Below are 26,526 nucleotides of genomic sequence, written 5' to 3'. Positions count from 1 at the left end.
GCTGAACGTCAATGTATTCGTATTATGAGAAATAAAAGAGGAAACACGTAATTTAAACAAGTTTAATCGACGCCAACGTTGTGATAGAGACAAAGCGCTATCACTCACTTAGGTTTTGCAGCAGCTTCATTGTCCCTCTAGATTGTAAACACCGTGTCATAGCATTATGGTTTCGGCTAGATGCAATAATTGTAATTTCTGTGTTAAAACGAGTTAGTGTAACACGTTGCACATGAAACTCACAGGATTACAGATCTGAAGATGATTGTACCTAGCCAAAAGACGTAATGATGTGGTACTGCGGTCCACATGGCTAACAAAGTAATTGAAAAATAATAGTTTTATTATTCCAAGAAGTGCTAAAGTTAGCGGTGGAGATGTAGATTAGACGTGAATCGTCTATGCAGGTGGAAATGATAAGTCAGCAGAATATCGATCCTTTAGAGACGCTGTTGCAAAATAATCTAGTTTGACACAGATATTTATTGCTGGATTATCCATTCATGACAGAAAGACCCAGAGTCCAAATAACACCTGCCATTGATGTTAAGCCGCGGTTACCTATCTCAGCTGCAGTAGCTGCTATACGGCCAGAGATAAAGACCACGAGCGAGTACGCGTGACTGGAGCTATATGTGGAGCGGCTTCAGCAGGGCGGCGCCGCAGTCGCGGCAAACCATCGACCATGGCGAGGCTGGTGGCTCTGCTCCTGACGCTGGCTGCGTCTGTGGTGAGTCCTGTCTCTGTCACAAGTGCCTCGGTTACGGTTATGCGACCACCACGGTAGTAATAGAATACAACAACGTTTTTAAATGTTTTCAGTATGGGTACATTTAAGTACAATGATATGTCACATTAAAGCTGTTAGACAAGCAGGACCCTTTCGGTAAATAACTTTAACAAAGGTCGAAAATAAAACCGTTCCGTTATAACAAAGCTCAAATGCCAACCAATTCAAACTTCAAAAACTGGCTCTGAGCACTATGAGACTTAACATCTGAGGTCATCAGTCTCCTAGAACTTAGAACTACTTAAACCTAACTAACCAAAGGACATCACACACATCCATGCCCGAGGCATGTTTCAAACCTGCGACCGTAGCTGTCACGCGGTTCCAGACTGAAGCGCCTAGAACCGCTCGGCCACACCGGCCGGCTTCAGACTTCATATTGACCAATGTTACACTTATGTATACAGTGTGTCTCAAACCTTTTGGGTCATATTCAGACAGATGATAATGGGGCCGCAACCGATTATATTGAGACAAGAAACCAATGGTTGAAAACGCGTATTTATTGTGTTACGAACAAACACAGTGTATACCGCATTACAACGTAGCTCATAGTAATTGCCACTCTCAGGGCATGCATGGCAATGGCGCATGAAATTCTACCGCACTCTCTCAAATATTCCTAGTGTTTGTTGTACCAGGAGGCAGGCAGCATGGACCCTGCCAAGCAGGTCTTCATCCGCTACTACAGGGGTCTCTCACCCCAACGTCATGACTTACCTCCCGAGGAAAAAAATCCAATGGTGTGAGATCAAGCGGCCGCTCTGGCCGTGGGACAGAACCTCCCCTTCCAATCCAGCGATGAGGGTACATGTTGTTCAGGTGTTCGCTGATATCAACATCGAAGTGAGTTGGTGCACTGTTCTGTTGAAACTCCATCCTTTCCTGGACAAGAACTATGGCAGCACATCTAACGCTAACACTAGGTAACGTGGACCATTCAAATGGGGAGGCAGCAAATAAGGTACAATCAGATGATCTTGGACAATGCTCACGCCTAAGTTGTCAGAGAATGGTTGCTGGTGGCCACCGATGTGAGTGGCGTGAAGGTTGTCCTCACTCCTGACATGGCTATTGCAGCTGTTGAAAATACCATCACGGGCGAATGAGGCCACATCCGAGAACAGTACAAACTGTACGAAGTTCGGCACTACAGCAGTGTGATGGAGCCGGCCGCGGTGGCCGTGCGGTTCTAGGCGCTTCAGTCCGGAACCGCGGGACTGCTACGGTCGCAGGTTCGAATCCTGCCTCGGGCATGGATGTGTGTGATGTCCTTAGGTTAGTTAGGTTTGAGTAGTTCTAAGTTCTAGGGCACTGATGACCTAAGATGTTAAGTCCCATAGTGCTCAGAGCCATTTGAACCATTTTTTGAGTGTGATGGGTACCCCATTGCCAGAAGTGAACGCGGGGCTCAAAATCCGTTGGGCCCAATGCTTGCAAACGTTCTTTATCGTAGGGGCGTAATACATGTCCTACCAGTATGCTCCATACTGTATCCTTCGAAGTGTGCTTTTCAAGGGCATGTTGAAGGGTGCTTATTGCTGTGTGATTAGACACACGATACAACCCCATCTCCTGAAAGTCTGGTATTCGGACATGTCTTTGGCGGGAACCTTGGCCTTCTCTCTGTGGCGTGAACGACCTCATTCCTCGTAAGCTGGTATCCACTGAGATAAACTTCTGCCATTTACGAAGATGCCTCTTGGGAAAGCGTTCTCAGTACATTCGTGCTGCTATATCCTGCCACACCATACATTAACTGCATATCTGCCAAATCTTGTGACGAGAAACGTTCTATACTTGACTATGCGTCATACGCTGTACACTGTAACACACCTCACCACGGACGCATGGCAGGTTGTCTCATGCAACGAACAACTGACACCAGGGATAATGGTATGAGTGTGGGACAGGTTACTGCGCCGGAGCGATGACGATTTTTTTTTTTTTTTTGTGCAACGCTCAACTGCGCGCTTATCAGTGTTCGTACAAATTCCCAATCTTTCCTCAATTCAATATCTCCACTTTCATGAATGATGATGATGAAATGATGACAACACAAACATCCAGTCCTGGGGCGGAGAAAATCCCCAACCCCGCCGGGCATCGAACCTGGGACCCCGTGACCCAGAGGCAGCAATGCTAGCCAGTAGACTACGAGCTGTGGACATCCGCTGCGAAGCATAAGGTCGTCACATGACACACGTGCTATGGGGTAAGCTGTTTGGTGGTCAGGGGTGTGCTGTGCCCGTTTGTACGGCAGACACCAAGGATCTCTGCGATAGTGCTGCAGAACTGCATGCGGCGTTACAATAGAACCATTGAGACAAGTGGTTGTCAGTTTGAACAGGCACCATGAGCTACGCTGTAGTTATGCGGTACAGACTGTGTATGTAGATACAATAGATATGCGTCTCTGCCCATGGGTTCCCTATATCAATATAATCAGTTGTGGGCCCAATATCACCTGTTTCAATTTCAGTCAAAGGTTTGAGACACACTGTACATGAACTATAAATGCATAGCTTTGCGATTAACTCTGGAAGCATGCTTGCGCGCATAAGATTCGAAGGGTGGGTCGATACCTGAGCAACACAGAATTTCATCTGGTGGTTAACATGGCTTTCATTGTAGATAATTTTTTTCACTTTGTTTAGAATTTAACATTAAATTCTATGACCCTTTAAAACCATCTCGGTGACCCATAAAGTCGTAGGAAGGCAAGAGCAAACCACCTACTACATTAGCCAAACCTTGTACATGGCAGTCGAGTTCAAATCGTATGTTCGAGTAATAACTACTTTGCTACTAACTCAGAGATAAATGGGTGTAATGTGACTGAATATCTGATCTCATGAGAGCTGATAAATAAAAGTAAAACAGTTCCCTGCGTCAGTCGCTTATTTGTTTTGCCACCATTGGTTTCGATGGTTCACACAATCACTTTCAGGTGGAAAATTGTTTAGTTACATAGATAAATAATTCTCCACTTGAAGGTGACGTGAACCATCGAAACGCCTGGTTGCAGATAAATGACTGACACAGAAAACTTTTATGTGTAGGAGTAATGTAATATTTTAAGTGTTAACTGTCCATCGAATTAATTACCGGAATAACCAAGAGCACTAAACTCTGGTTTCCGAGTAGTTTTCTCGTATTGTGTTAACCCCAATTAAATTTTGTAAGAAACTGCATATATTATTACACACAAGAATAAATGTTGACTGTTTTTTCCATTAGGTGGCGATGCAGATGCCCGAAGGAAGAGTGGCAGCCAACAGCAGCTACGTGCGTGAGGGTAAGCGTGGCAGCTAGATTACCGATGCAGACAGCAATTTTTATACTACCTTTGTTTCTACCTAATACCAGCTTCTTTTTGGGTCATCAGTCTTCTGACTGGTTTGACGCGGGCCGCCACGAATTCCTCTCTTGTACCAACTTCTTCATCTCAGAGTAGCTCTTGCAACCTACATCCTCAATTATTTGCCGGATGTATTCCAGTCTCTATCTTTCTCTACAGTTCTTGCCCTCAACAGTTCCCTCTAGTACCGTGGAAGTCATTCCCTCATGTCTTAACAGATGTCCTATCATCCTGTTCCTTCTTATCAATGATTTCCACATATTCCATTCCTCTCCATTTCTGCGCAGAACCCCCTCATTCCTTACGTTATCGGTCCACCCAATTTTGAACATTCGGCTGTAGCACCACATCTCAAATGCTTCCATTCTCTTCTGTTCCGGTGTTCCTACAGTCCACGTTTCACTACTACACAATTCTGTATTCCAGACGTACATTCTCACAAATTTCTTCTTCAAACTAAGGTCCATGTTTGATACTAGTGAATTTCTCTTGGCCAGGAATGCCCTTTTCGCCATTGCTAGTCTGTTTTTGACATCCAACTCGCTCCGTCCGTCATTGGTTATTTTACTGCATAGGTAGCATAATTCCTTAACTTCATCTACTTCGTGACCATCAATCCTGATGTTAAGTTTCTCGCTTTTCTTATTTCTGCTCCTTCTCATTACTTTCGTCTTTCTTCGATTTACTCTCAATCCATATTCTGTCCTGATCAGATTGTTCATTTCGTTCAGCAGATCACGTAATTCTTCTTCACTTTCACTCAGGACAGCAATGTCATCAGCGAATCCTATGATTGATATCCTTTCACCTTGAATTTTAATTCCACTCCTGAACAGTTCTTTTAATTCCGTCATTGCTTCTTCGATGCACAAATTGAACAGTAGGGGGAAAGACTACATCCCTGTCTTACACCCTTTTTATCCGTTCTTGGTCGTCCACTGTTATTATTCTCTTGTACATATTGTTTTGTCACCCGCGTTTCCCTATAACTTACCCCTATTTTTCTCAGAATTTCGAACATCTTGCACCATTTTACATTGTCGAAGGCTTTTTCCAGGTCAACAAATCCTATGAACGTGTCGATTTTTCTTGCTTTTATTATCAACCGCATCGTCAGAATTGCCTCTCTCGTGCCTTTACATTTCCTAGAGCCAAACTGATCGTCATCTAGCACATCCTCAATTTTCTTTTCCATTCTTCTGCATATTATTCTTGTCAGCAACTTGGGTGAATGGGCTATGCATTCTTCTGCATATTATTCTTGTCAGCAACTTGGGTGAATGGGCTGTGAAGCTGATTATGCGATAATTATCGCATTTGTCAGCTCTTGCCCTCATCGGAATTGTGTGGATGATATTTTTCCTAAAGTGAGGTGGTATGTCGTCAGACTCATACATTCTACACGCCAACATGAATAGTCGTTTTGTTACCACTTCTCCAGTGATTTTAGAAATTCTGAGGGAATTTTATCTATCCCTTCTGCCTTATTTGATCTTAAGTCCTCCAAAGCTCTTTAAATTCTGATTCTAATGCTGGATCTCCTTATTTTTACTATTCGAACGGTATCTGAAGTGAGTGATCGTTTGACACGAAAATTAATCTATTTTGCTTATTTTAATTTGCTTATGTCGTATGGTATTATATTTTGGGGTAGCTCTTCCCATTCTAAAAGGATTCGGGTAATAAGTGGTGTAAGTTCACGAACCTCTTGTCGACCCCCGTTCACGAATCTGGGTATTTTGACATTGGCCTCTCAATATATATATATATATATATATATATATATATATATATATATATATATATGAAAGCGCGTGGATTACTGCTGAGATTTTTGAATTCTTGTGGTAGCTTATTGAAAATGGATGCAGCAGTATACTGCACACCTTCCTGCATAAGAGTTAAGGAAGTCCGATCCAAATGCAGGTTTGATTTCTGCCGAGTATTAACTGAGTGAAAGCTGCTTATTCTTGGGAATAATCTAATATTGTTGACAATATTAGACAATATTAGATTATTCCCAAGAATAATATTAGACAATATTAGATTATTCCCAAGAATAAGCAGCTTTCACTCAGTTAATACTCGGCAGAAATCAAACCTGCATTTGGATCGGACTTCCTTAACTCTTATGCAGGAAGGTGTGCAGTATACTGCTGCATCCATTTTCAATAAGCTACCACAAGAATTCACAAATCTTAGCAGTAATCCACGCGCTTTCAAATCGAAACTGAAGAGTTTCCTCATGGGTCACTCTTTCTATTCTGTCGTGAAGTTTCTTGAAAAATTAAGCTGATCCTTGTTGTATTGTTGACTGCGTTTACTGAAACTTATGGACGGACTTTTTTCGGGTTCATTAACATTTATTTTTATTTGTTATTGCTTTTATGTTGTAATTTCATGTACTGAGACGTTCCATGACCTTGGAGATTTGCTCCTCAATTTTGTCCTACGGAACTAGACGTGTAAAATAATAAAAATAACAAATTTCTTCTAATTCGATTCTGTTTCCTGTGTCACTTCATACAAATCTTCCCCCTCATAGAGGCTTTAAATGTATTCTTTCCATCTATCTGCTCTCTCCTCTGCATTTAGCAGTGAAATTCCCGTTGCACCTCTTAATGTTATATCCCTTGCTTTTAATGTCACCGAAGATTGTTTTGACTTTCCTGTGTACTGAGTCCGTCCTTCCAACAATCATTTCTTTTTAGATTTCTTCACATTCTTCATGCAACCATTTCGTGTTAGCTTCTCTGCACTTCCTATTTATTTAATTCCTCAGCGACTTGTATTTCTGTATTCCTGAGCTTCCCGGAACATTTTTGTACATCCATCTTTCATAGATAACCTGAAGTATTTCTTCTCTTACCCTTGGTTTCTTCGCAGTTACCTTCTTTGTACCTATGTTTTTCTTTCCGACTTCTGTGATGGCCCTTTTTAGACATGTCTATTCCTCTTCAACTGTACTGCCTACTGAGCTATTGCTAATTGCTGTATTTATAGCCTTAGAGAACTTCAAGCATATCTCGTTATTCCTTAGTACTTCTGTATCCCACTTCCTTGCGTACTGATTCTTCCTGTTTAATGTCTTAAACTTCAGCCTATTCTTCACCACTACTGTATTGTGATTTGAGTCTATATCTGGTACTGCGTACGCCTTACAATCCAGTATCTGATTTCGGAATCTCTGTCTGACCATGATGAAATCTAACTGAAATCTTCCTGTATCACCCGGTCTTTTGCAAATATCGTTCCTCCTCTTGTGATTCTTGAACAGAGTATTCGCTATTATTAGCTGAAACTTGTTACAGAAATCAGTTAGTCTTTCTCCTCTCTCAGTCCTTGTCCCAAACCCGTATTCTCCTGTAACCCTTTCTTCCACTCTTTCAACGACAAGTGCATTCCAGCCTCCCATGACTATGAGATTTTGGTCTCTCCTTATGTACTGTATTACCCTTTCAATATCCTCATAAACTTTCTCTATCTCTTCATCTTCAGCTTGCGACGTCGGCATATATACCTGAACTATAGTTGTCGATGCTCGTTTGCTATCGATTCTCATAAGAACAACCCTATCACTGAACTATTCAGAGTAACACACACAGTATTCGTAACGAACCCTACTCCCGTTATACCATTTTCTGCTCCTGTCGATATTTCCCTGACCAGAAATCCTTCACTGACTAGATCGAGCCTTTGCATTTCCCTTACAGATTTTCTAGTTTCCCTATCACGTTCAAGCTTCGGACATTCCACTCCCCGATTCGTAGAACGTTATCGTTTCGTTGATTATTCAATCTTTTTCTCATGGGCACCTCCTCCTTGGCAGTCTCCTCCCGGAGATCCGAATGGGTGACTATTCCGGAATCTTTTGCCAATGGAGAGATCGTCATGACACTTTTCAATTACAGGCCACATGTCCTATCGATACACGTTACGTGTCTTTAATGCAGTGGTTTCCATTGCCTGCTGCATCCTCACGCCGTTGATCTCTGCTGATTCTTCCGTCTTTAGGAGCAGTTTCTCACCCCTAGAGGACAAGAGAGTGCCCTGAACTTAAGTCCGCTCCTGTGCCCTCTTTAACAAGGCCGTTGGCAGAACGAGGGTGACTTCTTATGCCGGAAGTCTTCGGCCGCCAATGCTGATTATTAATCAAAATTTAAGCAATGGCGGGATTCTAACCCGGGACCGAGGACCTTTTGATTACCAATCAATGACGCTACGAGGGGTGCTTTCCAAGTAAGTAAAGGAGTAGTTCAACTAACATGCAACCTAAAGAGACTATAATTCCATCTTCCGCGCTCAACGCTTAATTTGGTGCAAGAATATGACTTATTTCTCGACGCGTGAGAAACCAATACGAAGTGTTTTCAAAAAGTGACAGATGTCATCGCACTCTGAAACGATTGCGCAACAAAAGTAGCACGTTGTCAGAAGAGAATAAATGTTCTGGATTTCCTGCAGACACAGTTCTGCTGCGGTATGCATAATAGGTGCAGCGCAGTGTGGGAGTAAAATGCAGCGGCAAGTGGAAACTTATTCCAAGTTGAATATACGGGGTACGGTACATTTAAGAGCAAAACGTCTAAATTGCATACTGATTCACGGTGAAATTATTGTGGCTGTATATGGACCAGCCCAGTCATAGGCCCGGCGAAGGGGCGGTGGTGGGGGCCGGGGGATGGCGAGGTGACAGGAAGGGTATACGGCCACCATTTACATTAACCATGCCAAATTCGTTCATAATTTTGCCGACCCTGAGCCGCTGCGGTACAAAGGCATAAGTAAAGGAAGAAAGTTGGTTGGCTAGAACAGTCATGTGAACAGGAGTATTTATTTGTGTGAGACTTCATGATGAAAGGACATAGTCTGTAAACTGACAGGGCTTCTTGTGAACGCTTCATACATACATGAGCATGGAGAACATTTCTTGACCTGTCAATGACAGTTTGTAAGTTCGACTTGAAAATACACTGATTTATCGAAGTAGCTTTCTTTTAGATCAATTTATTTGTCATTGCACACAAAAAGTTCTCCAGCCACTAGTTCTTCTGACGTGACGATAGGAGAAAGTCAGTGACAAAAAATTGTGCTGGATACGGCGGATGTTTCAACTGTCACTGTTACAAATTCTTCATTTTTAACAACTATATCTGCATCTGCGTACATACCTCGCAAGCCACCGTGTAATGCATGGCGGAGGGTACCTTGTACCACTACTAGTCATTTCCTTCCATGTTCCTCTCGCAAGCCGGCCGCGGTGGCCGAGAGGTTCTAGGCCTTACAGTCTGGAACCGCGCGGCCGCTACGGTCGCAGGTTCGAATCCTGCCTCGGGCATGGATGTGTGTGATATCCTTAGGTTAGTTAGGTTTAAGTAGTTCTAAGTTCTAGGGGACTTATGACCTCAGAAGTTAAGTCACATAGTGCTCAGAGCCATTTGAAACATTTCTTTCCTCTCGCAAACAGAACGAGGGAACAACGACAGTCACCGTACGGGCCGAAATTTTTCATCTTATCTATGTGGCCCTTAGCGAAACGTACGTTAGCGGCAGTGGACTAGTTTTGCAGTCAGCCTTATATGCCGACTTTAAATTTCCTCAACAGCACCTCGCAAAAAGAACGTCGTCTTCCCTCCACGGATATTCCCATTTGAGTTCACAAAGCATCTCCGTAACACTTGCTTGCTGATCGAAGCTACTAGAACGAATCTAGCAGCACTCCTCTGAATTGCTTCTATGTCTTCCTTTATTCTGACGTGGTTGGAATCGCAAACATTCGAGCAATACTCAAAAAAATGGGTCGCATTAAAAGCTGCCTCCTCTGTAGGTGGGCTACACTTTCACAAAATTCTCCCAATGAAACGGAGCCGAACATTCGTCTCCCCTACTACCGACGTGACATGCTCGTTCCATTGCGACACTACGCCCAGATGATGTTGATATTTCGCAGTCACGGTGTCGTCTCCCGTAGCTTTTTCATCCAGTTAGTCCGAAAGACCTCCGTAGTATTCATATTTAATCAATCCCTTTTGTTTCACTCATAAAGACGGAGATGATATTTCCTCCAAACGAAGCAGATTTCGCGTTTCGTCTTGCAGGGACACTGATCTTCTACCACTGATTTGATTTCTGTTTTGTTTTTGGCGATAAGTGCTGGATATACATCCACGCTCGAATTGCATTAAGATAGCGAACAAATCAATTAATCTTTAACAGAAATTAGTTTTGTTGTGGTTTTCGTCAGCATTATAAAAAAGCAGGTAATCGTACCGTACAAAGCTTTCTGGTCTACAACTACATCTACATCTACATACATACTCTGCAATCCACCATAGGGTGCGTGGCGGAGGGTACCTCGTACCACAACTAGCATCTTCTCTCCCTGTTCCACCCCCAAACAGAACGAGGGAAAAATGACTGCCTATATGCCTCTGTACGAGCCCTAATCTCTCTTATCTTATCTTTGTGGTCTTTCCGCGAAATGTAAGTTGGCGGCAGTAAAATTGTACTGCAGTCAGCCTCAGATGCTGGTTATCTAAATTTCTGGTATTTTTCTTTCCTTGTAATACACCGACTTTAATCTCCAGATATGCATATGACCCCACTGTTTCATTCACTCTTCATTGACCAATGCTCAAGGCAGTGCTGAGAACTTTCTCTTTGTTTTCCATCCAACCCTGCAACTTACAACATTGTAAACGTCAGTTATTTCAGGTGAGTTTCCATTGACACTAGGCTATCAAAAATTTACAGCAGAGCATCCCCCTATCAAGGTTCCTTTCTGACCCATTCAATTCTTTCCCTGCTTCTGTTAATAATTGCTGTTATTCATTAGTTTGAACATCAGAGAACCCTAAGGTTCTTAATAGTTTTCACACTGGAAACACGCTTACGATTTCCATAATTCAAAACTGTCATGTATACAGATTGGAAGTGTACGTTTCAGTAGGAGTTTCTGAGTTAACATGGACGTGGGGAACTGCAATCTGATGAATACGCAATGTACTACTGAGGAGGACGAATAAAATGAAGGAACGGAGTAGGAGTGATTATGACAAAGAAATGGCTAATTGCGTGGAAAATGTAGATATAGATGTGACAGGGTTATTGGTGTAAGGCGGGAAGAATTACTGAAAGATATATTTATTAAGCGGTCTGACGTTTTCCCGGTGTATTTCTAATTTATAGAATTCTCAGGTGTGCGGCCGGGTCATGTCACAATTCCTACACGATATTTCGGTAAACAGACACGTTACTATTTTCAGGTTCATCAGCGACCACCTGAAGATGGCAACCTGTCTGTTTGCTAAAGTATCGTGGAGGAATTACGACGTGACCCGGCCGGACACCCGATAATTCTGTAAATTACATGTACTTATTTTCCAAGTGTATGTGCCAACCACAGAACACGATGACCAGCTCGCAGTGAAAACATATAACATAATAGAGAAAATGATGGGCGATGCTCAAGGATTCTGAGAAATAGTAATGGGCTATTGGAATGCAAGTGGAGCAGAAGTGATGGAGAGAACCGTAGTCAGTCATTGTCTTTGAATGAAGTATGATGGAGATGAACGGCTTCTTGATTTCCGCAGGGAAAGACAGCTGGTAGTGAAAACGTACATGGTTATAATCACAGGAGGAAGCTCTACGTTTAGAAATCACCATGGGACAAATATAGAGACCGAATTGATATCATACTGGCCGAAGAAAGGCACATAAATGGAATCAAGAAGTGCGCACATTACCAGGGACTGATATTAATTGACTTATGGCAGAAATAGAAATAAAAATTAAAGAACTGAAGAAGTCTTCCATGGTGAAGAAGTGGAACCTAGAGAAGATAAAAATTCGGGAAAGGTAGACTTACGGAAATGCTATCATTTGAACTTACTAACACATTACGAGACAAATAACCTCCTGAAAATGTCGACGACTATTTGGAATATGCTGAAAGAAGGAATAATAGAAGAAAGGCAGATGTGTATAGGACATGTAAAAGGGAAAAGGTCAAAACAGCCAAGGGTTATACGGAAATAATTTCTAAGATGGAAGAAGGAGAAAGTTAAAAAAAAAAAAAAGAAAAACAAGAGCAATTAAGATGCAAGGAAGGCGTACCGAAGGATAAATAACGAATTATTTAGGGAAACAGAGCAGGCTAGGAAAAACTGGCTAAAAGAGGAGCGTGACGAAACTGGAGAGGAGGCGAAGATGTGATTTACTGCACAAATTGGGTCAAATCAGACCAGGAAGTACCACTGTGAAAATTCTCAGTAAAGACGAAAATGTAGTGCACAAAGATCGCGGGGACATCTTACAGAGATCTCTAACCACCAACTCTAGAACTTGAACCATTGCACAGTGTGAATCATGAGAAAGGACAATCAATCAGAAAGGTAAATTTTGTAAATATATCTGTTTTTAGAAGGGCCATCTGCAAACCTCAAGCCATATTCTTCTTCCTCCAATTTTTATCCCCTTCTCATTTATTTGTCAGTGTTTAACACACAGTTCTTAGTAACTGAGGGGAAGACATCTAGTGAAACTGAAGATGAATGGCAACTGGCACCGAATAATAAAAAGTGTGACGTCCTCCATCTGAATATAAAAATTCCTTTTAGTTTCAGTTGTACGATAAATTATGTAAATTCGGTGGCTGTCCATTCAGTTAAATGTCTTACGAATAACTTAAGTTGGAAGCATCTCACAGAAAATGTTGTAGGGAATGCGAACAAATGACTACGATTTACTGGCAGAACACTTAGAAGGTCTGTTAATGAGACTGCCTATACCACGATGCTCCGTTTTCTTATAGAGTTTCGTTACGCGATAGTGTATCCTCAGGAGATAGGATTGACGTAGGACATCGGGAATGTCAAAAAGGGCAGCTCTTTTTGTATTGTTACGAAGCTGTGGAGAGCATGTCACGGATACGATAAGCGAGTTGGGATGCCAATCATTAAAACAAAGCCGTTTCTCGTTGCAGCGAGATATTTTCACAAAATTTCGATCACAGACTTTCTCCTCTGAATGCCAAAATATTTTTTTGACTTCCACCTACGTAGGGAGAAAAGACCACAGTGAAAAAAGAAGAGAAGTCAGAAGTCGGTCGGAAACTTTTAGATGATGTTCATTTGTCCATCGTGATATTCGAGAGTGAACTGGTCGAGAAATTGTCTGGATATAGTTCTATGTACCCTCTACCAAACAATGAAGGGTGAATTGCAAAGTGACGATGTACATGTAGACCTGAGCTAGTGCTGCGTGAGTCAGCTTAACCATGCCGGCACGACAGCAAACTCCAATCTCACTCTCTTCACATGAAATGTATTCGCAGTTGCAAATTCGAACAACCATCAGCTGTACAAGGGAATGATGGCAATGAAAATCTGTGCCAGACCGGCACTCGAACCCGCATAACACCAGGGGTAGCCTTTTATCAAGTGTGTCTGAAATCTAATGGGACTTAACTGCTAAGGTCTTCAGTCCCTAAGCTTACACACTACTTAACATAAATTATCCTAAGGACAAACTCACACACCCATGCCCGAGGGAGGACTCGAACCTCTTCCGGGACCATCCGCACAGTCTATGACTGCAGCGCCTAGACCGCTCGGCTAATCCAGCGCGGCAAGGGGGTAGCCTTTGCCGCTTTGGCTATCCGTGCACGATTCACGGCCAGATCCAACCGTTCATATGTCGTCGTATCACTACCTGTATTCGTACACACGTTATGTAATTCTCGTACAGGGGAGGACATTTTAATAGAAGAACTGAATTTTCTCATGTTGAGAAATGGTAAGGAGTGACCTGTTTAACTTCGAAGAAAGCTTCGTAAAGCGAAGATCGCATAAATATTTCTTTATTTTCAACAACCGGTTTCGACAGACTTTGCTGTCATTTACAGGTGTGTAACATAGTGCACATCGATGGAATGTCTCATATTATGAGTTACGACATAATATTTGACAAAGATTTTTGTTGTATTACAAGAAAGAGAAAAGGGAACTGGACATGTACATACCTTCAAAATCTTTGTTACAAAACGTATTTATTGTAAGTTGGAACTTCACGCTAAGTTTCATGTTAGTGGATAAAATGTAGCAACTTATACAATGGTTTCTCAGAAATAAAACATTTTCAATCAGAAAGTGCTTGTGTACATGGCCATGCCCGTGTACGTACCATTCAAAGATGATTATTACGTCATAAACATCACGGCATGCTATAAAATGCGCAGTAATCGAACGTGTCAAGCTAACGTAAGCAGATGTGCTACAGTGTATTTTACTATATACTGTGATTTTTATGATGTAAGAATCATTTGTGAGCGCTACATATAAAGACAGGGCCATGTACACTGTAAATGTTTTATTACTGACAAACCTTTGTATAAGTTACCACATTTTATCCACTAACATGAAACTTAGCGTGAAGTTCCAACTCACAATGAACACGTTTTGTGTCAAAGATTTTGAAGGTATGTACATGTCCAATTCCCTTTCTGTTTCTTCTAATACAACAAAAATCTTTGTCAAATATTACGTCGTAACTCATGATTTTATCCACTAACGTGACAACTTCACATGAGGTTCCAACTCACAATGAATACGTTTTGTCACAAAGATTCTGAAATTATGTAAATGTACAGATTCCTTTTCCGTTTTTTTGTAATGTCAAACAAAAGACGTTTTTTCAAATGTTACGACTCACCTCTTGATATAAGATACATTCCACCGATGTACACTATATTACAAACCTGAAAATGACAGCAAAGTATGTTGAAACCAGTTGTCGAAAATAGAGAAATATTTATGCTATCTTCGCTTTAGAAAGTGCTTTGAATTGAAAGTCGCTGCCTGGTATCGGCGGAAAAATTCAATATTGTAGTGCATGTTCTATTAAGAAGAACGATGCAATGTTCCTTCGGACTTCCATGCACGTCCAAAGGAACAGGCATATCGGCGACTACAGCCGCTGTGAAGTACATGAAATGTATTCGCAGTTATACGAACAACTGGGTTCGAGTCCCGCTCCGGCACAAATTTTCAGTGTCGTCGCCCTTATACAGGTGATGGCTGTTCTTATTCGCAACTGCGAATATATTTCACGTATTTCACAGCGGCTGTTGTCGCCGATATGCCTGTTCCTTTGGACATGCATGCGTGTCCGAAGAAACATTGCATCGCAATTCGGAACAACACAGATGCAGCAATGTCGAACTCACTTTCTTTGTTTGACATACACTGGAAGAAAATGTTTACAAGTTGTGACCACGTTGCAGGCGTGCGGCCGGTGATCGGCGCTGCTCCGTACCGCGGCCAGTTCCCGCACACGGTGGGCATCGTGGCCGACGGAACCACCACGTGCAGCGGCGCCCTGCTCTCCAGCAGATGGGTGCTCACCGCCGCCGTCTGCTGCTACGGGTGAGGCTCTGCACCGCAGCCCGCACACGCGGCCGTCCTTCAGCTTCCACAACTAGAGCCAGTACATGCCGGTCAACTGGGAAAGACTTCTTAGCATTGTTGCTGTTATTGCACTTGCTACAATAGTCATCAGACCGAAGACTACTTTTATGTAGACTTGTACGACAGTTTTTTTCAGCAGGTCTCTTCATCTCAGCCTAACAAAATATTGTCTGACAAAAAAATGAAGCACGCTAAGGGTAGGAGGAAACGAGATGAGTCTTCATTGGTGGAGAGGGTATGCGATGTTATTTCAGTGATTACAAAATCGAGTCAAACTTGAGAGAACTTGGGAGCATGAACCCACTCACCAGGATGATGTTGCACCCCCACTTGCCTGGATGCTTGCACTGATTCGGTTGGGAAGGCTGTCATACAACAGTTGTATCCTCTCTCGAGGCATGCTGTAACTGTAATTGTTGTAACTGGTCCTCGAAGTCCTAGACTCGGCCGCTGTGATCGAATTGACGTTGGAGCTGGTCCCACACATGTGCTATCGGGAACGGGACCGAGGATCTTGCTGGCCTTGGGAGTACTTCACCATCACGGAGCTAGTTTACAGACACACGTGTCATGTGTAGACGAGCATTACTCTTTTGAAAAATGGAGCAGCGGTATTGTCGCGTGCGGGGTACACATGACGACATAGTATGTCCGTGGAAGCCGGCCGGTGTGGCCGAGCGATTCTAGGCGCTTCTGTCTGGAACCGCGCTACCGCTATGGTCGCAGGTACGAATCCTGCCTCGGGCATGGATGTGTGTGATGTCCTTAGGTTAGTTAGGTTTAAGTAGTTCTAAGTTCTAGGGGACTGATGACCTCAGATGTTAAGTCTCATGGTGCTCAGAGCCATTTGAACCATTTTTTTGTCCGTGGAATGTTATTGTGCCGTATGAGTTCCCTAAACCACTATCAACCACGACCTCAAGTCATACCCCAGACTCTTCACTCCAGGCACTCTGCCACAGGCACCACCGCTGAGCCTCTCCAACACACAGGAAGAATGGGACCTCTTCCCAGAACGCCGCCATACTCGCTAAAGATGGTCATCTGGGGTAGCATAGAACCCCAGTTCACCACTGAACACAATGCGACGTCATTTATCAGCAGTCCATGCATCCAAGGCAAGGCACCGCTCCAAACACAGCCGTTTCTGTTGTGTTGTTAACGGCAGCCTACGTCTGGGACGGTTGCTATTCTCCGGCCAATGCTGCAGGATGACACAGCATGTTCCTGCATGTCAAACGCAGATGTGAACATATTACATGTGTTTTGTGCAAAATATGTCGACCCTCTCTTGTGGTGATCAGACGTGATCGACCGGACCACGGCAAAGAGTGTATAGTAGTCATGTTACCATGCAGTCCAACATCGGGCGACTGGTCACACCCCAATGCTCCACAATTCTGGATACTATCGATCTGTCAGCCAGCCAAACGGAGGCCGACAACGACGCCCCTTTCAAACTCCACTAGGCGCGGACAACGCTGTCTCACATTTGTGGTCTACGTATCAAGTAGGACCGGACCGTCACTTCAGCAAAGGTTGCTTATTGCTGTGGAACATGATCTGCTGGCAACAGTAGCCAGTAGAGAGCGTCGAAGAGGAATCACGCGTTGACTGCTGGCCTCCACCAGAGAGCGTCGGCTCTACGCCAAAAGCTCTCTCTGGCACTAGTTTCCAGTTAACGATGGCCTGATTCCGTTTCTAGAAGTTATTTCTGGCTTTGTTCTGACATACCAGCTGTTAGAGTATGAAACCGGTATTTCCCTATAGATGGTGCAAGCCGTCAGTGTAGGACCCGTGAAACCGCTTCTGTATCAAACCCGTAAACATGTCGACTTTTGTGCCTGAACTACGATTTGCGGACAGCTTTGTTTTTCTGTTACCATTTGAAGAAAACTGTTGCAGAATCGCATCGAATGCTTGTCGAAGCTTTCGGCGAACCTGCTCTTGGGAAAACTGTTTCGAGTGGTTAAAAAAATTCAAAAGTGGTGATTTTGAAGTGAGAAATGACGAGCGCGGGAAACCACCGAAAAAGTTTGAAGACACCGAATTGCAGGCCTTATTGGATGAAGATGATACTCAAAGTCAACAGGAACTCTCGAAACAATTGAATGTGACGTAAAAGCCGTTTCTCATCTGTTGAAAGGTACAGAAAATGGGAAAATGGATTCCACATGAACTGAATGGAAGACAGCAACAAAACTGAAAGACCACTTGTGAAATGCCGCTCGTAAGATACAAAAGGGAGCCGTTTCTCCATCCAATAGTGACAGGTGATGAAAAATGAATATATTTTGAGAATCCTAAGCGTCGTAAATCATGGGTGCATACAGGCAAGCCGTTGACATCCACTGCAAGACCAAATCGTTTCGGAAAGAAGACAAATGCTCTGTGTTTGGTGGGTTCAAAAGGGTGTCATCTATTATGAGCTGCTAAAACCTGGCGAAACCCTTAACACTGATAGCTACCAACAGCACATGATCGATTTAAATCGGGCATTACGTGAAAAAAAGACCGGTATATGGAAAAAGGCAACACAAAGCCATGTTGCTCCACGATAACACCCCATGATACACAGCAAAACGGGTCAGGGAAACGATTGAGGCGTTCGGTTGGGAAACACTAGGGTATGCGGCTTATTCTCCAGGCTTGGCTCCGTTGGATTATCATCTGTTTGCATCACTTGGACAAGCTGTAGCTCAACAACACTTCAATTCGTATGAAAATGTACGAAAATGACTCGCTAACTTGTTCGCTTCAAGAGAACGTGTTTTCTTTTTTTTTCGCATGGCGTTCGTAGCCTCCCGGAGGGGAGGGAGAAATGTACAAATATCAATGTAAATTATTTTGAATAAAACATCGTTTATCAGTTTCAAACAACAGACGTATAATTATTGCAGCCAAATTGCAGTTTCATACTTCTACACCTGGTACATGTTAGTGTCATTTCATGGGCTGCCGATATTGGCTAATGGCATTACAGACTGGCCTGCGAACGCCATATGGATACCGTGCCTTGAATGTAGGAGGAGGAGGAGGTTAGTTTTTAGTGTCCCGTTGACAACGAGGTCGTTAGAGGCGGAACAGAGGCTCGGAGTAGGGAGGGACGGATAAGGAAATCGGCCGTGTCTTTTCAAAGGAACCATACCGGCATTTGCCTTAAGCGGTTTAGGGAAATCACGGAAAGCCTAAATCTGGATGGTCGGACGTGGCTTTGACCCCTAGTCCTCCCGAATGCGAGTCCAGTGTGCTAACCATCGCACTACCTCACTCGGTGCCTTGAATCTATCTGATTTTGTTACTTATTGACCAACCCCCATTTATCATTCCCCTCAGAGATGCCCACACTCGTCAACCTGATCAGATTTTTATTGCTCATCTACCAACTGTCTTTGCATGCCACTTTCGTTGTGTTCTAATTTTAGTGGCTAGCAGCGTAGCTTTCTGTCTCGGAGCCATCAGGGAAATGCCTAAATACTGGCACTGTAGGTGACGATCGTTTCCGTCAACTGTCTTGATTATAAGAAATCGTACGTGGGTCCCATAATGCATATCAATTTATGACAGACGGCAGTGTGTGGAGGAGTCCAGCCCATCCTTAAAGCCGTGAAAAGGGCTACTACACGCTACCTGGAAACTATTTATAGTGTACGACGCCGCAAATCGATTGTGCATTTTGTACTTTGCTGGTTGATGATCAGATCAGTAGAAAACAGTTTATTAGCATTATCGAAAAAAAGGATTTATTAGAATTATATTAATACCTTCTGCTGTAAACAGGCGTTGTTATACACCATTGGGGACATGTTGAAAATGTGTGTCCCGACCAGGACTCGAACCCGGGATCTCCTGCTTACATGGCAGACGCTCTATCCATCTGAGCCACCGAGGGCACAGACTACAGGGATTACAGGCACTATCTCGCACACGCCTCCCGCGAGACCCACATTCTCACCTAGTATGTCCACACACTACATTCGTAGTGTCCCACAGCAACACAATCATTACTCGAGGAAGACATTTTTATCAACTCCCGTAAGAGTTTGGGGAATATGTGTGCATCTGCACAGAAGATGAAGGTTATGGTCGGTATTGCCAGAACTATATACTTTTAGTATAAGTAAATATGATATATTAAAGCTGTTTCAAGCAACCTACAGACGAAGTACAGCGAATAATATTTTTCCCTTAAGATACTACCTCCACCCCACCCCAAATTCTTTAAAAGTAAAACGCCTGCTTGATTTACAAATGAGTTAATGTCTGAAATATTTGACAATAAGCTTTTCAAACCTTAATGGTTGAAGATGAAAAAACCTAATTATCTTAATTTTATTAGTTACAGATAATTTACTGGATGAGTGTAGTCTCGATAGTTTGCGTTCCGTTTTAACAAAAGCTAGTTTTTCATACATATCAGTGTTTATGAAGTCATATTCGTGAATTGCGTATCATACAATGGAACAATTTTGGAGCTACATTCAGTGCTGTATGTGGATACTATCTGCAAAATGTGTTGCGAACAGAATTAATATTACACGAGTAATAAACTGAAACGTCGTGCCTGATGCTGAAATTTTATTGTATCAATAACGAAAATGTAATAAGCGATAATTTCTTTCTTTCATTATTTTTTGGGGTGTCAGCGAGAAATGTTACAAATTGGTTTGACATTATGCGTTAAGTTTTGTGGAAATCACAAATATTGAATGATTATATTCTGGGTAATCTACGCGCTGTGAGTCTCAAGACATATACAAAGTTACTAACTTTAAGGCTTGACTTAGTGTGTTAAACGTTTTACGTAAGGTTCAAAATGGTTCAAATGGCTCTGAGCACTATGGGCCTTAACATCTTAGGTCATCAGTCCCCTAGAACTTAGAACTACTTAAACCTAGCTAACCTAAGCACATCACACACATCCATGCCCGAGGCATTCGAACCTGCGACCGCAGCAGTCACGTGATTCCGGACTGAAGCGCCTAGAACTGCACGGCCACCACGGCCGGCTTTTACGTAAGATTACACATTTCAATGAGCAGGTTACGAGAACATTTGAAGATTTTAAATTTGGTCAGTAATTATATGAAGTATTGAAAACCTAATTTTGTTGTCCCTGGAAGCTGTTAGATAGGCAACATCACAGCTGGGACTGGACGACCGTTTTAACCGTTTAGTAATATAGATTGTTCGGATACTAATGCTTTTTGTTGCGGAATATCCGTGTGTCCCTTTTCAAATAGGCATTGTGGGTCATTGGAGATGTCTTGTTTTTCTTTTTTCCCGGTGACCTGGGAAGGGAACAAAGAGAATCCAAACTGGGAATGTTTTGGAAGGTATTACCAGTTATGATATTTGCTTAATGTGCAAAGGAGGTTTCCGAAAACTTTGGGCAGAATCAAGGGATTGGAACTATTGTGACACATAGTACCAAGGGGGGCCTTCCAAGTGCACCACATGTTAGCGGGAAAATAATATACATCTCTCATCCAACGAATTTTCCAGAGTTATAAGATGATCTGCATTTATGGTTCCACGACTGCAGTTGTAAAGGGACTACAATGCGCAACATACTAACTGCATCTTTGCTACAGTTCTCTACGTATCTTTAGGTGACGGTGCGTGTTGCAGGTACACATACTGGGATGTGTGGATCGGCGTGCAAGACATGGACACACTGGAGGACGAGCGGGTCACCATCACTAGCAATATATGCAACATCCACCCAGGCTTCGACGCCAGCACCGTCAACAACTGGCCAAAATACAACATGGCCATCGTGGATCTCGACTGCTACGTCACAGGCGCCTCCAGTAAGTCCCACAGCATACTTGACGATGATTCCTGATGCTCATGTCTAACATATTCAGCTACTCTCGTTACCCTGTGGTTGGTAGCGCAGTTCTCCAGTCATCTCGTTTAGCAGCTGTCCTCATTTCAGCGTAACTGCTGCCTTCTGCATCACTAGCAGTTTGCCTTATACTGTATAGAGCTGACAACTAACATAACGTTCTTTCGTACTTACCAAGACATTATACACAAGAGATTGTTGAATAATTGCTTTCCAGTAGACCATTTACTTCCTATAAAGTGGTCGCAACCGTTATGTTGCCTTAAAAAGCAGAAGGCTCCGTGTTAAACGCGTGACCAGACGAGAAATTCCATCAAAATTACGGCATGACAGCTCGACAGCGGGAGGAATGAGGACTTACTGAATTTTACTTTTAATCATGTTGACATAGTGATCTTTTTGTTGTTAATTTGACTTTGTTAAAGCCGGCAAATAGTTGATCCCTTCGCAGTATCTATCTCCACTCCATTTTCGAAACGTAGAGCATGCCAGGATGAAGGCATTTTTTATTTGTGTTTGTTTGAGTAGCCGATGTTATGAAGATAAAATAATATGTCTAACGCTTCAAAAGTTGGATAGTAGCTCATGAAGTCGCCTCCATGAAGAATGACCCAAATCTTCGTTGATGGGTAGTGAAATATACTCATCAGCAAAAAACAAACTATGGATGGTGCACAGTATACAGGGTGTTACAAAAAAGAACGGCCAAACTTTCAGGAAACATTCCTCACACACAAAGAAAGAAAATATGTTATGTGGACATGTGTCCGGAAACGCTTAATTTCCATGTTACAGCTCATTTTAGTTTCTTCCACCTACGCTCAATGGAGCACGTTATCGTGATTTCATACGGAATACTCTACCTGTGCTGCTAGAACGTGTGCCTTTACAAGTACGACACAACATGTTGTTCATGCACGGTGGAGCTCCTGTACATTTCAGTCTAAGTGTTCGTACGCTTCTCAACAACAGATTCGGTGACCGATGGATTGGTAGAGGCGGACCAATTCCATGGCCTCCACGCTCTCCTGACCTCAAACATCTTGACTTTCATTTATGTGGGCATTCGAAAGCTCTTGTAGGCAACCCCGGTACCAATTCGTGCTCGAATTGTGGACGGCTGTGATACAATACGCCATTCTCCAGGGCTACATCAGCGCATCAGGGATTCCATGCGACGGAGGGTGGATGCATGTATCCTCGCTAACGGAGGACATTTTGAACACTTCCTGTAACAAAGTGTTTGAAGTCACGCTGGTACGTTCTGTTGCTGTGTGTTTCCATTCCACGATTAATGTGATTTGAAGAGAAGTAATAAAATGAGCTCTAACATGGAAAGTAAGCGTTTCCGGACACATGTCCACATAACATATTTTATTTCTTTGTCTGTGAGGAATGTTTCCTGAAAGTTTGGCCGTACCTTTTTGTAACACCCTGTATAATCCCATCATTAGCTGTTCTTCAGAAATTTCAAATGTCTCATATACAAGGCGCTCCAAAATTAATAGCGGAAGCTGGTACATCCGAAAAAATATGATAATAACATAGAAGAAAGAGAAGTTCACTAAGCATGGGTCTGCAAACGACCCGTTTGCTAGAAAATTGCGAATATATGGTTACGAATGGCCACTGATTTCAGTATGGTGTACACTGAAGTGACAAAAGTCATGGAATACCTCTCAATATGGCGTAGGGCATTCTTTTTTCCCGCGTAATGCTGCAGCTCGACGTGGCATGGTTTCAGCAAGTCGTCGTAAGTCCCCTGCAAGAAGTCCTCTCTACAGCTGTCAATAATCGCGAAAGTGTTGCCAGATCATATTTTGTGCACGAACTGACCTCTCCATTATGTCCCATAAATGTTCTGTGGGATTCATGTCGGGCAATCTGAGTGGCCAAACCACTCGCTCGAACGGTTCTGAATATTCTTCAAACCAATCGTGATCAACTGTGGTCTGGTGACGTGGCGAATTTTCATGGGGACATGAAGTCCATGAATCACTGCAATGGTCTCCAAGTAACTGAACATAACCATTTCCAGTCCATGATTGGTTCAATTTGACCAGAGGACCGTGGCCATTCCATGTAATCACAGCCTACACCATTATGGGACAACCACCAGCTTGCAAAGTGCCTTGTTGACAACTTGGGTCCAAGGCTTCGTTGGGTCTGCGCCACACTCGAACCCTACCACCAGCTACTACCAACTGAAATCGGGACTCATGTGAACAGTCCACTGTTTTCCAATAGTCTAGGGTCCAACCGACATGGTCACGAGCCCAGGAGAGGCGCTGCAGGTGTTGTCGTGCTGTTAATAAAGGGAGTGGCGTCGGTCGTCTGCTGCCATAGCCCATTAACGCCAGATTTCGCCGCACGTCCCACATTGATTTCTGCGGTTATTTCAAGCAGTGTTGTTTGTCTGTTATCAGTGACAACTCTACACAAACGTTGCTGCTCTCGGTCGTTAAGTGAAGCCCGTCGGCCATTGCGTCGTCCGTGGTGAGAGGTAATGCCTGAAATTTAGTATTCTCGGCATACTGGGAATTTCGGAATACTGAATTCTCTAACGATTTTTGAAACGGAATGTCCCATGCGCCTAGCTCCAATTAACATTCCGCGTTAAAAGTCTGTTAATTCCTGTCAGTAAGCTCTTACACATAAATCACCTGAGTACAAATGACAGCTCCGGCAATACTTTCCTTGCCAACGGTCACAGCGGTTACACCGGTTCCCGTCAGATCGCTTGGCTAGCACAGAAACGGGTCTGACCGAAGCTACGGACAAGTGGGGTGCACTCAGCCCTTATGAGGCCAATTGAGGAGCTACTTAACTGAGGAGTAGCGGCTTCCGTCCCATAAACTGACAATGGCTGGGAGAGCGATTTGCTGACCACATTCCCCTCCACATCTGCTTTTGGTGACGCCTAAGATCTGAGGATGACACGGCAGTCGGTCGGTACCGTTGGGCCTACAAGTCGTGTTCGGACGTAGTTTAGTTTATATACTTTCCTTGGCGTGTCACGCAACCCTAATAGGCGGCACTCAACCTCTCGGTGATCATATACCCTAATGAAAAAATTGATTTCTACAGTCTTCTTACTGCGTTCAACAAAATAACGAGGAAATATATGACTGATAATTCTCATTAAATGAGACGTAGAGTAATGTTTATGCGTCAATAATCAATAATGAAACAGCTATTTCTTGCTCTCACGTAACAATATTTTTCTTCTGTTCCAGATTACATTAGACCTGCCATACTACCAACGTTTGCAGACGCTGGCAATTACTACGCCAATCAAGTTGGCTATTTCACCGGATGGGGGGCGGCCGGTAAGTGTGATATATACTCTCAATTACCGCGATAGTTATCACTAACACTCCCAACAGCACTGGAGCAGGCTGTAGAGCAGTATATCACTGCGTTTCTCGATGTACTGGAAGTGTCTAGTACAGAGCTCTTCCATGAGATGATGGTTCAAAAGGTTGAAATGGCTCTAAGTACTATGGGACTTAACATCTGAGGTCATCAGTCCCCTAGACAGAACTATTTAAACCTAACTAACCTAAGGACGTCACACACATCCATGCCAGAGGCAGCATTCGAATATGGGACCATAGCAGCAGCGCGGTTTTGGACTGAAGTGCCTAGAACCGCTCGGCCACGCCGGCCGGCTCATGAGATGATATTGATGTGACAGCAATGTCTTATAGTCCAGCAGGGAATGCTTTTAAATAATTTCCTGCACATATCTTATCAGGGATTGCACCTACCCCCTAAGACATTTTTTCGTACAAAAGTGTCCGAAGTACGAGAGTGACCAGAGCATTGGAGAATACTTAGTTAAATGAATTTTCATTTCACCCCTCATCATCGTGTATTTTTGTTAAGACAAGGTATTGTATTGAATGTTAACCGGGGACCTACGGAGAGACTCCGTACCCGCCGCAGCCACAGTGGTCCACAATCCCACGACGACTACCGCAGTCCACTTCATCCATCCGCCGCCCCACACCGAACCCAGGGTTATTGTGCGGTTCGGCCCTCGGTGGACCCCCCAGGGAACGTCTCACACCAGACGAGTGTAACCCCTATGTTTGCGTGGTAGAGTAATGGTGGTGTACGCGTATGTGGAGAATTTGTTTGCGCAGCAATCGCCGACATAGTGTAACTGAGGCGGAATAAGGGAAACCAGCCCGCATTCGCCGAGGCAGATGGAAAACCGCCTAAAAACCACCCACAGACTGGCCGGGTCACCGGACCTCGACGCAAATTCGCTGGGCGGATTCGTGCCGGGGACCAGGCGCTCCTTCCCGCCCGGAAAGCCGTGCGTTAGATCGCACGGCCAACCAGGCGGGCTAAGACAAGGTAACTGATAAAAATATAATATTTTACGGGTAAAAGATGAGGAACCGTGGAATCAAATCAACAAGACTTAGGATGTAAACGTCTCCTTCTTGGTCTTCATTATCATCTTTCAACTGCTTGACGGTTCTCGTTTTGCATTTATTAAAACTAATTTAGAGAGAACAGCTTGAACTACACTAGTATTGGAGGCCACGCCGGAGGTCGACACCGCGCTTCCAGGCATCTTCCAGACTGCAGATGTTGCCGTTCCTATCGTGCTGCTGCCCTGCGGCGGGCAGTTTCCGCCAACGTGCAGTGATTGGAGCTCGTGCACTGACTGACCAGACCGCGCGTTGTGTGTCACCAAATACAATAATTTCACATATCTGAAGGTAGGATTTTAAAATTCCGAAACCGGTAGTCAACTGAATAAATATTAGCGCAAATGAAGGGAATCTCTGTAAATTAATTATCGTGCCTCTCAGTTGCGGATATCCTACGTACCAAATCTTGTGATTTATTAGAAGCTAACTTCATACCTGCGTAATTAGATCTCCACATCATATACAGACTGATTTCAGAACATTAGTCGCGTTCTTCCTCGTGCTATCTTCCATCCCAAATGTTCCTCTAGGCTGTTTAGAAAGAGCTTGTTGTGTTACGTGCCCAACCCAGTGGTGTCTTCTTCGTTCTGTTGACATCTATACAACTT

At 43.4% G+C, this 26,526-nt stretch overlaps 1 protein-coding gene across 1 annotated transcript in view; it reads left to right on the top strand.

Moving 5' to 3' along the window:
* Positions 1 to 685: 685 nt before the first annotated feature.
* The window catches only part of LOC126456234 (chymotrypsin-like), a 44,304-nt gene continuing 18,463 nt past the window's right edge, over positions 686 to 26,526 (top strand). Inside the window, exons 1-5 of the mRNA XM_050091987.1 lie at positions 686 to 730; positions 4,031 to 4,088; positions 15,436 to 15,577; positions 21,251 to 21,432; positions 24,707 to 24,799. Coding sequence (XP_049947944.1) covers positions 686 to 730; positions 4,031 to 4,088; positions 15,436 to 15,577; positions 21,251 to 21,432; positions 24,707 to 24,799 — 520 coding nt within the window. The remainder of the gene's footprint in view (positions 731 to 4,030; positions 4,089 to 15,435; positions 15,578 to 21,250; positions 21,433 to 24,706; positions 24,800 to 26,526) is intronic.

Source organism: Schistocerca serialis, chromosome 2 (assembly GCF_023864345.2).
Source record: "Schistocerca serialis cubense isolate TAMUIC-IGC-003099 chromosome 2, iqSchSeri2.2, whole genome shotgun sequence".
In the NCBI taxonomy this organism is placed as follows: domain Eukaryota; kingdom Metazoa; phylum Arthropoda; class Insecta; order Orthoptera; family Acrididae; genus Schistocerca; species Schistocerca serialis.
This window is presented reverse-complemented; position numbering and strand designations above follow the sequence as displayed.